We start from the raw sequence: 14637 nt of genomic DNA on the forward strand, positions 1-14637 counted from the left end.
TGACCCACCAGTATGTCTGATGTTAGTTTGAACCCAGAATTCCTTTGTTTTCTGAGCAGACGTCACTGTTTAAGGGTGGCAGAGGTTAACATGCTTTTTGTTTTCCTTCTATAACGCTGGCACAACTTGGCTGGAAAGGAAGTTCTGCAAAATTCTAGCATGTTGGGAGGATGCCAGGTTTGGGAGGGATCTACTGGCTAGTGCTTGTGTCATCATCCTTATCCCTCCCAGTCCTGGTCCCTGAAGTTATTTTGAAGCTATTTGTTAAAGTGTTTTGTTAATGCATTGTTGAAGGCTTTCATGGCCTTCAAGGTCCACAGCCGCCCGCTTTTGATCACATCAAAATGGAAACTGCCCAAGAGAACTTGTTGTGGTGGGTTTTCCAGGCTGTGTGGCCGTGGTCTGGTAGATCTTGTTCCTAACGTTTCGCCTGCATCTGTGGCTGGCATCTTTAGAGGTGTATCACTGAGAGAACCACAGATGCAGATGAAACATTAGGAACAAGATCTACCAGACCATGGCCACACAACCTGGAAAAAACCCACAACAACCAGTGTTTTGTTAAATTTATATATTGAATATAAATATATTGAATATAAATTTATAAATTGAATACATACACACACCCATATTTATCTGAAAATGGAGACAATTCCTCTTTAATAATAAAAAATGGGCAACCTATACGAAGCATTGTTCATGACAAGGCAAATATCAACTGTTGGGTTCTATCCCCCAGCACTCTAGAAACATGCAGAATTTCTTGATCCAGAGTCCACTCCAGGAGCAAAGCTTTAGGGGTGGGTGGGGACGCCCTGATCCTGTGATTGACTTCCAAATGTATGTTAAGGGATTTGCAAAACGAAGCTCATCCTTCAGGTGAACAGCACTCCATTGCCACTCTTAAAGATTTGACTTCTCTCCTCACTGTTCAACAGTCCTCCTCCTCTGCTGTGTGTAGCACAGTTTCCAAATTAATCTCCTTTCTCGCATCAGGAAAAAATCTTTGCATACCTTTAATATGAATGGACTAACATATTAATGTCTTGCTTTCAGAGGCCTGTTAGCTAGACTGGGATGGTTTCTAGTTTGTCTCAGAGGCTTGTAGAATTAGTTAGCTTGTTAACCACAGTGTCTCCTCCAGAAGCTCTGCTTTCCTTGCTCAGCAAGGTCACTGCTAGATTATCTTGGCTAGCATTAAAACACAGGCTGGGCATCAGGTGGGGTGGGCAGGTGGGGCATGTTAAAAAAAAGTCAAAAGAAGAAGCTTTGTGACTTCTGTTGCCTGGGTTACTAACCTGGGTCCTCTTCCATGTTTCCCATTGGCTGAAGCAGTCCTCCTCCCCCCTGCAGGACAACATCCCCATCGCCCAGAGGCGGCGCTTCACCCGTGTGGAGATGGCCCGCGTCTTGATGGAGCGCAACCAGTACAAGGAACGGCTGATGGAGCTGCAAGAAGCCGTCAGGTGGACAGAAATGATCAGGTGAGGGAGGGGACTGAACCGACACCCCGACAAAGGGCGGGAAGCGAGCGGTTTCTCCAGTTCTGTGACTGCACCAATTGCTGGGCAGGAGTGTGTGGAATTAGGCATCCCCATGAATGCCTTTTAAAAAAAACACAGCAAGTTTCTAGTCTCTACGTTTGCAAAGGTTGGTTTGGGAATCTGTGGGGTAGGTAAGAACTGACTGCTTGAACTGACCGACTCAGTTTGTTTGCTTAAAACTGCAGGTCGCCCCAAAACATTGAGGTGCCGGAACACAAGTAGCTAAACTCAAGCAGTTTTCTTTACAAAAAAGAGAATTGATATATACATATCAAGTTTGTTACTGTTAACATAAATTAGATGAGTGCTTCCATAAGAAGCAGTGATCATTTATATATCCCTCCCGCCTCTCTGCCACTCCTCTCCTCTCCTCTCTCTCCCTCCCTTCCCCTCCCTCCCTCCCTCCTCTCCTCCCACCCCTCCCTCCTCTCCTCTCCTCTCCTCTCCCCTCCCTCCCTCCCTCCTCTCCCCTTGCATGCCACCCCTTGCATGCCCTGCTTGGAGGTCCCAAATGATTTTTTTTCCAGTCACACTTATAGGAACAATTCTGGGAAAACCAGTGTGGTGTAGTGGTTAAGAGCAGGTGCACTCTAATCTGGAGAACTGGGTTTGATTCCCTGCTCTGCCACTTGAGCTGTGGAGGCTTATCTGGTGAACCAGATTAGCTTGTGCACTCCAACACATGCCAGCTGGGTGACCTTGGGCTAGTCACAGTTCTTCGGAGCTCTCTCAGACCCATTGTAGCTAGATCCTAACTGTCGTCAAGGCAGCTGTCCCTGGGAAGATCTCTATGGATGGAGCAGCTCTGGGCTGCAGATGCTGGTGTCTGAGATACTGCTTTCCTGGCCAAGACCTCCCGCGTGCCATTGACATTCATGAGACCAATTTGTGGTTTGTCCTTGTTTGAACTTCCAAACGGTAGCAAAGCGAGATGTAAATCTGGGAAGTTAAATGCAGAAGTGCATAAAACTTGTTAGCCCCTGAAACTAACCAGCATACTCACTTTCAGCTCCCAAAACTAAATCCCCCTATTCATTGCCGTGACAGTGGGGAGAAAAGAACCAACTCCTGGCTATTTCTTAACCCCTTTTAAAATCTTTTTGCACAGGGCCTCCCGGGAGCATCCTTCAGTCCAGGAAAAGAAGAAATCTACAATTTGGCAATTGTAAGTAACGGGTTTGCCTGCTGAGACTCAGAAGCATACAGGAGTGGCGTGACTTCTTTCCGCATTGGAGAGCCAGATCACGCCTGTAAATACCAGCTGTTTTCATAACGTAAATCTCCCCGCTCCTCATCTCTTGAGGTACAGTTTGCCCTGGTACAGAGAATGCATAATTTCCCCATCACCTCTTTCTTCCCATACTGGAGAAAGAGGTTCTTAGAGGCTATATGTTCCAACCAGCCAGGGGTCGTGCAGTCAATGTTGCAGCGCCACACGGCCAGTTTAATTTGCAACGAGAAGAGAAACTGGAGAAGAAGCAGAACAAGTGGCGGCACCCAATCTGATCTTCTCAAAATCTGGTCACACGAAGCTGCCTCATATGGAGTCAGACACCTGGTCCATCAAAGCCAGTGTTGTCTGCTCAGGCTCACAGCTGCTTCCAGAGTCTCAGGCTGAGGTCTTTTGCAACACCTACGACCTGATCCTAACTGGGAATGGCAGGAATTGAACCGGGCCCTTTCTGTGTGTCAATCCCGTGCTCTTACCTCTGAGCCACGACTTCTCCTCAGAAGTGGTGTAGTGGTTAAGAACAGGTGGATTCTAATCTGGAGATCCGGGTTTGATTCCCCACTCCTCCACCTGAGTGGCAGAGGTTTATCTGGTGAACCAGATGTGTTTCCACACTTCTACATTCCTGCTGGGTGACCCTGGGCTAGTCACAGTTCTCTCAGAACTCTCTCAGCCCTCTCCTACCTTACAAGGTGTCTGTTGTGGGGAGAGGAAGGGAAAGGAGCTTGTAAGCCACCTTGAGTCTCCTTACAGGAGAGAAAGGTGGGGAATAAATCCAAACTCTTCTTCTTCTTCACCTCTTTCACCCTTTGTGGATGAATGAACTACTTCCCTTTGGCATGTCCTGGCCTTAGGAATTGACAGAGGGTAGGACAAATTTCTGATAGGGCCATTTCCCCTTCCCCAAATGTTCCTGCCCCCTCTCCCAGCCCCACTTTATCTTTCTGCTCTGTTGGGCAGAGGGTTGCTTTTCTTTACATGGAAACAAGGAATTTTGTGATACCAATGGGCAAAAAAAGTATTAGATACCCTGTTGGATATGCTGGAGGGATTTTTACAGTCTGCCATTCCTTGTTTTGATGCCTTGGACCAATTTGATCAATATTAATATTTCCATTTTCCTGTTGAGTTCTGTGCCCCCCCCACCCCCCATGCATGGATGCCTTGCAGGGATTTGACAGCTGAACTTGGAGCTATGAGAACTCATTCATTTACCTCTCGCTCAGGGAGTCATAACTGATTCAGGACTCAACATCTTTTTTGCTTCCTCCTCTTCTCCCCAGCTTCAGCCGCCTGTTCAGTTCCTCCTCCAGCCCTCCGCCTGCAAAGAGGAACTACCCGTCAGTGAACATTCATTACAAATCCCCCACAGCCGCTGGGTTCAGCCAGCGCCGCAGCCACACCATGTGCCAGATCTCCGCTGGGAACCGCACCCTTGAGTTCTTCCCAGAAGAGTGAGTTGCCATCTGCTTCGGCTAATGGCTGGTCCTGCTGTGGCTCTGCTTGGTTGCTTGGCCGAAACAGAAAACTTATGCTTGCAGAATAGTTTCATTTGAGGTGGGCCTGTGGATACTCCTCTGTTGGCTGACGTCAGGCGTGGAACTTGGGATCTTGGGAATGTCTGCTTCTAGGTCTGGAGATGTGCTTGGAAGTGCCCCTGAGGAACCCTTGTAGAAGATTCTCCCTGAGGAAACCTTGTAGTGGTCAACTGGAACCAGAATGCCTTTCCTGATTCTTGCCACCACCCCGTTCTTGTGCATAGCTGCAATGGTTAAGGTTAGGACCCAAGCTTGCAGGTTTGGGCAGAGTCAGAATTCAGTCCAGCACAGCCAAAGTTAAGTTGCAGGGTTCAAGTTAAATGAGGGGCTGTGAATTCCACTAGCCTTTGAGTGGAGGAGGACTGACTTTTGTTTGTCCTGACTTTTCTGCCTGGTGACTTCATTGGGTGCCCGTGAATTTTGATATTACTGGGGGTGTAATTCTCTGATAATAACTTTCTCCACTCCATGCAAATCCCGAATTGGCCATTAAACGTTCTCAAAGGAGCTTTCTCAAAGGGCTGTTGTTAGGACAGAATGGAGGAGAGGAGATCCACAAAGCTGATTGAAGCTCTTGGGCCAGCCACATTCTCAGCCAAGTTTATTTCACACTTTTGCTAATAGAAAGGGAGGACCATGCACAGCAGCCTGAACTATTTCAAAGAAAGGTAGAGTCCGAAAGGAATGCAATTAAGAACAACCATCGTGGTAAAAGGGAATGTCCAGTAATTCAGGAGTCCAGATGTTGGCCTGCAGTTATGATAGGCGCTATCTCTGGATTGTTGTTATCTCATCTTTCGCATCTTAGTTCATCGCATCTTTCATGTCTTGCTTTTGCGTATGCTGTCGATGAGGCTTTCCTCCTAGGCTTCGTCGTCTCCTCTCTGCTTTTTGCTGCCGTGGCGACTGCTTCCTTGACCCTGTGCCTCTTGTCTCTTAACCATAGATTGAGAAGTAACACTGTTGCTTCTCTCCTCAGTGACTGTACGTCATCCGCACGCCGCGAGCAGAAGCGCGAGCAATACCGCCAGGTCCGGGAACACGTGCGGAATGATGACGGTCGCTTGCAGGCTTGTGGGTGGAGTCTGCCTGCCAAATACAAGCAGGTAGGGTCCAGCAGATATGGAGGCAGGAACGGGAAGGCTGTGGTCTAGTGTGAGAAACTGTCCAGTCTTTCCTCACTCGCCTCCTTTTTGATAAGTGGATCTTATGAGAAGCAGTCCATTTTGCCAGCATCTCACAGTGGCCAACCTGATCCCCCCAGAAGACTTGAAAACTGGGCACGGTGGCCAAAAACCCTCTCACACCCGGTATTCAGTGTTTTACCTCCTACAGAGGTTTAGCTATGAATGGACCTATCTTCCATGAACATATATTGCACGTGCCTTGTATTTGTTTAAGACATTTCTGTGCCACCTTTCCACCCAACTACGGGTCCCCAAGGAGGTGAAGAATCGAAACCATTAACAGGCTTATAAAAATGCATACCATGAGAACAGTTTTGAAATTTTAAGAACACCTGGTTAAGAACAAACTTAAACAGGAAGGAGGATCAGTGGGGAAATGGCAAACCAAAGAGATAAGATTTCCATCGCTGGCAGAAGAGGGTCATCAAGTGGGAGGGTCATCAAGTGGGACAGGCAGATCTCTACAGATCTCTAATTTTGGTGCCACAACAACAAAGTGTTTACCAATCTAGCTTGAAACACCAGTAGCAGCTGTTATACGAAGTAGGACCAGAGGTCCACCAAGTTCAGCATTATCTGCTCAGACCAACAGTGGCGCTCTGGTAAAGAAAGATCCTTTTCAACTCTTGTGACTTTTTAACTAGATAGGTGAGGAATTGAACTGAAGTTTCTGTTGCGCAGGAGAGGTGCCCTTCAGCTCTTTTAAAACCATCTAAACTAATCTTATAATCTGAGACCCGGTTATACCCTTCTAAGGCCAATAAAACGACTGAGCCAGAAGAGTGTAACTCCTGCTTAGAATTGATACTATTAGTGGCGGTTGCAACAACCACAAGTTAATTGTGTGTCTTTGGGAGAAGTACTTTCTTTTGTCTGTCCTAAATACACTGTGGCAGTGTACCACTTGTACAACACTGTCCTTGGCCTGTAGAAGCTGGATATATTTTTGTCTCAAAGTTCGGCTTGGATCGAGTGGGTCAGAAATGTGTACAAAGTTAGCTCTGCAACATTTAAAAGAATCAATTCAAATTAATTGCTCCGTGGATTTTTTTCACTGGATAACTGAGACACCTTTGACTGTTTTTGGTCTCCCTGGTAGCTGAGTCCCAATGGGGGTCAGGAAGATAACCGTATGAAGAATGTCCCAGTGCCTGTCTACTGCCGACCTCTGGTGGAAAAGGACCCAACCATGAAGGTACATGCTTGTAAGGCCAAGCCACTCAAATGATAGTTTGGGACACCACACTGAAGAAAGTGTTGATTTACCGCAGGTTGCTTATGGTGATTAGCATTGTGATAGGTGTGTGGCATCCCCTGCTGAGCCCCAGCCATGCCCAGGGCATACCTTGGTTGGAGCAATGAGATACATAGAACTGGTCCTGGGCAAACATTGAGATGCACAAAACATTTGTACTTAAAAATAATTAAAAACCAATAAGCTCTGCAGTGGTCCAAGGATAAGTTTAAACTTGTGGCTGTTAAATCTCTTGGCGATCTCATTCCTTCTGATTGGTCTCCTGTGTTTTCTGTCTATTTGTCCACTGTCCCTCCATTTGTTGAAGATGTTACTACACCTTCAGTCCTTCATACCATTTCTTATCTCTGTTTTCTCACAAGCCTTTAAAGGGGTGGTTCTCCTTACCCACAGAGCTCTCTCAGTTTATGTGTACAGCTCTCTCCTTCAGATTCCTGCCCGACCTCCTCTGTGTCCTATTTTTAAAACATATCCTTTTTTTATAAAAAAAATCTTGTCTCTCAACATTCTTTCTTTGCTGTTCCCTTGAAACATTTTCCTCTTCTTTAAAAGTAAACATTTGCATAGGACTTACTTTAACCCATTGTTTTCTTTTCATCCTGCACCGCGGGGCAAAGTTTTATCTTCCTTCCATGTTTCATCTGTGTTTATCCCATGTTTGTTTCGTTTGCATCTGCAGACAAAGACCTGTTTGTTTTATTTCTGTTCAGCATTTAGTCTCTGTTAAGTCCCCTCTATGAATAACGAAAGCCCGTTATGAAATTTCTGTGGACTTTCTCCTTCCCCCATCTTTCCTGAGCCACTTCCCATATTCTTTTCTTGAACACATTACATGGATTTCGAAAAGCTAGAATACTACATACGCATCTTGGACATGTGACCCCTTGATCCCGCCAACCGTTCTCCCTTTCTTACACTCCCCTGCTTGCGTTTTTAGTTGTGGTGTGCTGCGGGAGTCAACCTGACAGGCTGGAAGCCCGTGGAACCAGACACTGGGAATGGACAGAAGCCCGATCCGGGATGTGATCCTCTAACCTGTGACCGAGAAGTGGAAGGAGAGAACGGCAAGAGCAACCACACATCTCCCGAAAAGAAAAAGGTTGGGAAGAAAACGTGCTTAGTGTGAAGTGGCTAAGAGCCAGTGTGGTGTAGTGGTTAAGAGCAGTGGACTCTAATCTGGAGAACCAGGTTTGATTCTTCCACATGGAAGACTCTTATCTGGTGAACTGGACTTGTTTCCCCGCTCCTACACATGAAGCCTGCTGGATGACCTTGGGCCAGTCACAGTTCTGTCAGAACTCTCTCAGCCCCACCTTTCCTCCCAAGGTGTCTGTTGAGGGAAAAGAAAGGGAAAGGTGTTCATAAGCTGCCTTGAATCTACTTGCAGGAGAGAAAGGTGGGGTATGGATCCAAACTCTTATTTTCTGTTTACAGATGTTGAGGGTAAATGAGTGGGTTTTTGGATACCCGGTGAAGCAATACCTCCTCTCCTAAGTTAAAGAGTTAACCGCATAAGGGCACTTCAGTACACATCTGTGCTGTTCAGTTAAACTGAACACACACTGAATTGAACACAGTGAATGGAGGAGGTGTAAATGAAGGCTTTAAAGGGAAGAGGGCAGTGTTATGGCATCCCAGGATTATCTGAGCAGGGGGAACAAAAGGGATTGATCAAAATGTTGGGCTTGATCAGGGCAAGTCTGAGCTCAGACAGGAATTCGCCTGGTGTCATTAGGAAGCCAATATCTCACAACAGCAGTCCCTTATCTGTGAAATGGGAACACTAATGACTTGGCTGTTCTTGTATGGTGCTTGAGGCTTTGGATGGATAGATCCTGGATCAGAGCCTGGAGTGTTGCTCTGAGCCACTTCCGCTCAGCATGCAAAGCACTCTCATGGAATGAAATAAAAAATGCTATGACGTTGTGAAGAATTAAATGAATGGAAATAATTTTATTCGTTCCTGCCCCTCTCTTGGTAGTCCTTTTGTAAATGTCAAATTCTTTGCACCAGGCACAGCTCCACACGTGGGAACCGTTGTGTTTTGTTTTGAATTTGCTTCCGAGGGCCCCAGTGAACTCTCTCTTTTCTTCATTTTGACCTTCCCCAGGCCAAAGAATTGCACGAGATGGATGCCACGTCCAGCAGAGTGTGGATTGTCACAAGCACTTTATCCACAAGCAAAATTGTGATCGTGGATGCCAACCAACCTGGCACTGTGGTGGATCATTTCACTGTCTGTAACGCTCACGTCCTTTGCATCTCCAGTATACCAGGTAAGCAAAGGGGCGCTTAGCGTACCCATGACCCGGTCTTTACCAATACATTGTTAGTGTAGTCTGTAGCTGTTGGAGGTGGTATGCTGGAGAGAAACATAGAAAAGAAGTGGAATGTTATAGTATGATTTCAGGACCATGGACAGTACACTGACTCCAGTCAAGGTTTACACTCAACTGGAGAGCTGGGTTTAATTCACTGTATTTCAGTAGTGCTTGATCCGTGTTTAATATACCTCCCTGTAACTATATCTCTCTATGTGCGTATGTTTACTTTTGCCTTTCTGGACTTTTTAATGAGTTGTAATTTATGTCCAGTGTCGATGTTTTGTTTCGTTGGCTTGCTGTTTAAGGAATGGTGGACCAGAAATCATTAAATGTATCTATTTATTTCTGGGTTGGATCTCAGTGGCTTTTCTGTTTGGTAGCAGTGGTGTAGTGGTTAAGAGCAGGTGCATTCTAAGCTGGAGGAACTGGTTTTGATTCCCCGCTCTGCCACTTGAGCTGTGGAGGCTTAGCTGGGGAATTCAGATTAGTCTGTGCACTCCCACATACGCCAGCTGGGTGACCTTGGGCTAGTCACAGTTCTTCAGAGCTCTCTCAGCCCCACCTACTTCACAGAGTGTTTATTGTGAGGGGGAAGGGAAAGGACATTGTAATCCCTTTTGAGTCTCATACAGAGAAAGGGGGAATATAAATCCAACTCTTCTTCTCCTTCTCCTCCTCCTCTTCCTCCTCCTCTTCCTCTTCCTCCTCCTCTTCCTCCTCCTCCTCTTCCTCCTCCTCCTCCTCTTCCTCCTCCTCCTCCTCCTCTTCCTCCTCCTCCTCCTCCTCCTCCTCCTCCTCCTCCTCCTTCTTCCCCAGATCTATTTAGTCTCTTTTTTGCTGCGTGGCTCCCATGATCTCCAGCATAACCTTTTTCTGGGGAAGCAGATAAGACGCAGCATGGGTGGTCCCTTTGCATCACGGTTTATCTCTGAGGATTTGGGGATATATGTGGTTGTTCCTTCCTCTTTTATCCTCACGACAGCCATGTAAACTAGGTTAAGCTAAGGAAGGTTGATTGGCCCAAGATTAAGAATGGTGAGCACTGATTTTGAACTGGTTTCTTCCTGGGCCTAGTCCTGTGCTCTGACAACTCTCTTGGGCATTTTGTCATGCCAGCAAGGCTGCTGTGCAAAGATGTTACCCACAAGACCCAGAAGTGTGTCCTTCTCTTGCAGCGGCTTGTGACAGCGACTATCCTCCTGGAGAAATCTTTCTGGAAGGGGATTTGAATCCTGAAGAGTCCTCGGGGACGGACAGTGTTTTAGCTGGCATCACTCTGGTAGGCTGTGCAACCAGGTGCAACGTACCCAGTAGCAATTGCTCCTCTCGTGGAGACACTCCAGTGCTGGATAAAGGACAGAGTGAGTCTTAGACTTCCATGAACCCTTTTTGCAAATGGGTCTCGATTTTATGAAGGTCTGTTTTGTGGTCTGGTAATGTGGGAGAAATCTAGATCAGTCACATAATGCAATAGAAAACTCCAGATGTGCCAGTAGCTATAATGGTGAATTGTGAGGGAAAGAGGGAGATTGGAAAGGCAGGAAAAGGGGAGGAGAAATGTGTGCATATTTAAATGGTCTTCTGGGCAATCTGCTTCTTTACAAGAAAATGCTGGAAATGAATGGATAATTTTATTCAATATGATTGTCATAGTTTGATACCATAAGTTTTACCTTGTGAGAAAAGGGGGATAGATGAATGGCCAGTTATATTCAGTAAGATGGTTGTAGTTTGTCAACATGAGCTTTTCTTGTGAGAAAAACAAGAGAAATGCATAACAGTAATCTCATAGTGCTTTTTAATTAATATTTCTTGGACTATTAGAATCTACCTTAAAAATAGTCAATATTAGTAACAGATGTTAGGTTTCTATCTAGTTCTTCATTATAACTTTGTTACCTCTCTTAGTATTTAGAGTTGTAACAATGGTGGGATCCGGTTCTCTTTTTATCTTCTGTCTCTCTTATAGTAATCTTTATCAATTAAAATTTTACAAAAAACCCCACTTTTGCCGGATTGTTAAACGCGGCTTCGTTCTTGGCAAGTCTTCCATTCCTTCCATGTCCAATTTGGCTTGATGACGTCACTTTTCATTTCATTTCATTTCATTTCAATTGTATTTACACCCCGCCCTATCCCCGAAGGCAGGAGTAAGGGCCTGGCTGTTAAGATGAATCCATATCTCCAGCTAGTTGCTGTGTCTTTTGTGACCTGCTTGGCTTTTGGTTTCTACCGTAGGTGATGTGCCTGCAGTGAGCAATGGGAAGATCAACCAGTCTCAGTCCACTGAGGAGGCCACGGAGGCCACAGAGGTACCCGAGAATGGCTCGAATGATATGGAGCCGGCCCAAGTACGGCCCGGTCCGCTTACAGAGCACGTCTTTACAGATCCAACCCCAGCTCCGATGCCTGTACGGCAAAACAGGTAAAAAAAATGCTGCTCAGCACCTGCTTGTTAAAGAACTGCAGAGTTCCTCTTCTGAAAAAGCCTTGCTTCTTGCAATTGCTCTGTAAAGGTGTGGGGCTTGCACATGCAGCCAGCCAGGTAGCGAATGGATCAAAGTGGTGGCGTGTGCCTGTGATGAAGTATATGAGAGGAGGGGCAACAGTCTAGCAGCTGAGCATTTTCCCAGTTTCGATCACTGGTATCTCCAGTTAGAATATCTCAAGAGGGCAGGTATGAAGACTGCTTTGCCGGTGTCTCTGGAGAGCTGCTGCCGGCCTGAACAGGCCAGTAATCTTTGGCTTTTCCAGACCTATATTTAACCGAGAACCCCATGGGATCACATGGTAGGAAGACTTATGACATCATCGACTGAGAATGAATCAGTCTCTGTGAACCAGCCTATGATAAAATGGGAGCCTCTCCATTGCTCAGGGGCCCCATTTCACCATTCTGCTTCTCCTCTGAGCATAGATACACAGAAAGAAGCAAGAGATGTGCCCTTTGTGTCTACACACTAGGAAAAGGTCCTTCCTTCCAAAAATAGGGACTTGTGGTCCAACATGTTGCAGGATTCCATGACCCATCTGATGGTCCTGACAAATGGCCTAAAAACCACTCAATATGGCCAAATGAACGAAACCAGAAAGAAAAGATTGTGTATAACACAATTACACTTATATTGTTACAAGCCAAATATAAGAAACAATTGTAAAACAGTTCATTTCACTCTTCATATATTCCTTCAATGCAAAGCTTGGAAAGTGCTGATTAAGGCAAATAACACGTTAAAGGCCACCAGAAATTCCAAAAGCAAAATCTTGTAGGGCTTCTCAGCATTGAAATTGAAATCTTTTCAAGCTTCTCAGTATGGAGTTTACAGTTGCGGTATGCTGTGTAATCCGGGAATGCCGCTCCAAATTCGACTTGTCATTTACCTTAATAAGGACTTTCAAAGTTTTGCATTGAAGGAGTTTATTTCTGTAACAGTGAAATCAGCTCTGGTTTATAATTATTTCTTGTAGAGATAACAACAGTATAATGATTTATAAGAGATCTTTTCTTTATTGTTGACACGGCTTTTGTTTGTTTGGTCATGTTTGGTTTGCTGTATGCTTAGTCTTCATTCTGACCAATTTCTGCACCTTGAAAACCACTCAAGCAGATGGTGCTTTGACAGATGGACTAGTTCTCAGACTGCTTCATAGGTATGCCAGCTTTGAAATGAAACTGCAGGAATTCAGCAGGAGAGTCTTCAGACCTCAAAATGGTGTTGTTCTTTCTCGCCTCCACAGTGAAAACGGACAGCCAAAGATAGAGTCGAGCACGGTGGCGCAGGACCAAGAGGCAAATGGCAACGCAGCTGGCATGACCACAAGTTCTGCTCCTACCATGTGGCTTGGAGCCCAGAATGGCTGGTATGGTTCTCAGTTCCCACAATGGGGTGGCTTGGTAGAGTCCTTCAGCATGTGGGTCTGGGAGCTCTAGTCCTTACTGAACAGGAACATGAAAGCAATCCTTTAGAGGAGAAGTTTAAGTTGGTGACCTGTGTTTCACAGTTAGGGAAAAGCTGCATTATTTCCCAGAACTTGGAGGGGTCTGCCTGTAAGGCATTGTTGTCAGCGTCTGCTGGACTTCAAGTAGATGGTGAAGATCCATAATGGGAAGTAATGGGTTGGCTCAGACTGAAGGTCTTTGTAGGGCCTTTGAGGACTAAGCTGGCTAAGTGCTTGGGTCACATGGTGTGACAAGCACTGTATCACTCAGTCTGCCGGGCTCGGGGCAGAAACTCAGCCCTAGCGGTAACAAAACCGTAACAGAATGAGGAGATCCCTGATTCAGATCTTGCCTCTGCCACAAAATCATATTGCAACCACTAATAGAACATGCAGTTACACCCTTGGATTGGAGGAAACTGCTCACCACGTCCTTCACCACTGCCCTTTTTACAACTCTGTGCGAAAAAACTTGCTTGAACCCCTTTTGTCCAGTCTGGACAGCATTGCGGATGCTGCCAAAACTCTGGTTTTGTTATATAGCATATAGTCTCAATACTGGAGCCTACCGCCAGATATCTGTGGTTGTCATCACATGTTCCCAATTTTTTGCCAAACAGAACTTTTAATCCTTCCTTTTTTAAACGATTGTCTTATTTAATTATCTTAATTTTTATATTCTTCAAGCCTGTTGCCTATTATATATTTTTAAATGCCATGAATGGTTTCAATTCAGTTCACAAAAATCCCTCAGTGGCTTCAAGCAAGGCTCACTGTCTCAGTTTGCTCCCTCTTCTCCAGTGTGGAGATAATTCTGTTGTAACTTGCAGGGTGTTAGGATGATTTAGATAATGCACTGAAGCACCTTGAATACTGAAAAGGGACATGCCAAGTGTAAGATGCATACATATGTTCTTCCGAAGTCTCTTGAAATGGCAATAAATGTGTAGACCCTGCATTATGTTGGACTAGGGACCCTGCTGGCATCTGCCAACTGACTTCTTCCCTTCCCCAGGTTGTACGTCCACTCAGCAGTCTCTAATTGGAAGAAGTGTTTACACTCAATAAAGCTGAAGGACTCAGTGCTGAGCCTGGTGTAAGTATGTGGGAGGTCTGGTGAGACCATTGTGCTGTGGTTGATTATGTGATTTTCATGGAGAAAGTCCCAGGTCCAGTCTCTGGCATTTGTAAGTGGAGAATACAGGTAGCAGGTGTTGGAAAAACCTTTTTGTTGCTTGAGTCCTTGGAGAGAAGAAGAAGAGAAGAGTTTGGATATATATCTCACTTTTCTCTCCTGCAAGGAGACTCAAAGTGGCTTACAAACTCCTTTCCCTTCCTCTCCCCACAACAAACACCTTGTGAGACAGGTGGGGCTGAGAGAGTTCCCAGAGAACTGTGACTAGCCCAAGGTCACCCAGCAGGAATGTAGAAGTGCAGAAACACACCTGGTTCACCAGATAAGCCTCTGCCACTCAGGTGGAGGAATGGGGAATCCAACCCAGTTCTCCAGATTATAATCTTTCTCTTAACCGCTACACCACGCTGGCTGCTGCCGGTCAGAATAGACTAGGTGGACGAACAGCTTGATTAGTGGCAATGAAGCTTTGTACGTTCCCACT

General features: G+C 45.7%; 1 protein-coding gene across 20 annotated transcripts in view; it reads left to right on the top strand.

Moving 5' to 3' along the window:
* The window catches only part of MAPK8IP3 (mitogen-activated protein kinase 8 interacting protein 3), a 70530-nt gene that overhangs the window by 37967 nt on the left and 17926 nt on the right, over positions 1–14637 (top strand). For 7 of the 20 annotated variants that reach the window (XM_048495117.1, XM_048495124.1, XM_048495120.1 and 4 more), the window contains 11 exons: positions 1333–1484; positions 2653–2709; positions 4059–4229; positions 5260–5419; positions 6600–6695; positions 7693–7854; positions 8866–9031; positions 10255–10440; positions 11318–11504; positions 12818–12940; positions 14034–14114. In XM_048495117.1, the coding sequence (XP_048351074.1) occupies positions 1333–1484; positions 2653–2709; positions 4059–4229; positions 5260–5419; positions 6600–6695; positions 7693–7854; positions 8866–9031; positions 10255–10440; positions 11318–11504; positions 12818–12940; positions 14034–14114 (1541 nt within the window). The remainder of the gene's footprint in view (positions 1–1332; positions 1485–2652; positions 2710–4058; positions 4230–5259; positions 5420–6599; positions 6696–7692; positions 7855–8865; positions 9032–10254; positions 10441–11317; positions 11505–12817; positions 12941–14033; positions 14115–14637) is intronic. The other 13 variants (XM_048495128.1, XM_048495131.1, XM_048495133.1 and 10 more) reach the window with 4 other exon arrangements.

Source organism: Sphaerodactylus townsendi, linkage group LG04, assembly GCF_021028975.2.
Source record: "Sphaerodactylus townsendi isolate TG3544 linkage group LG04, MPM_Stown_v2.3, whole genome shotgun sequence".
Lineage (NCBI taxonomy): Eukaryota > Metazoa > Chordata > Lepidosauria > Squamata > Sphaerodactylidae > Sphaerodactylus > Sphaerodactylus townsendi.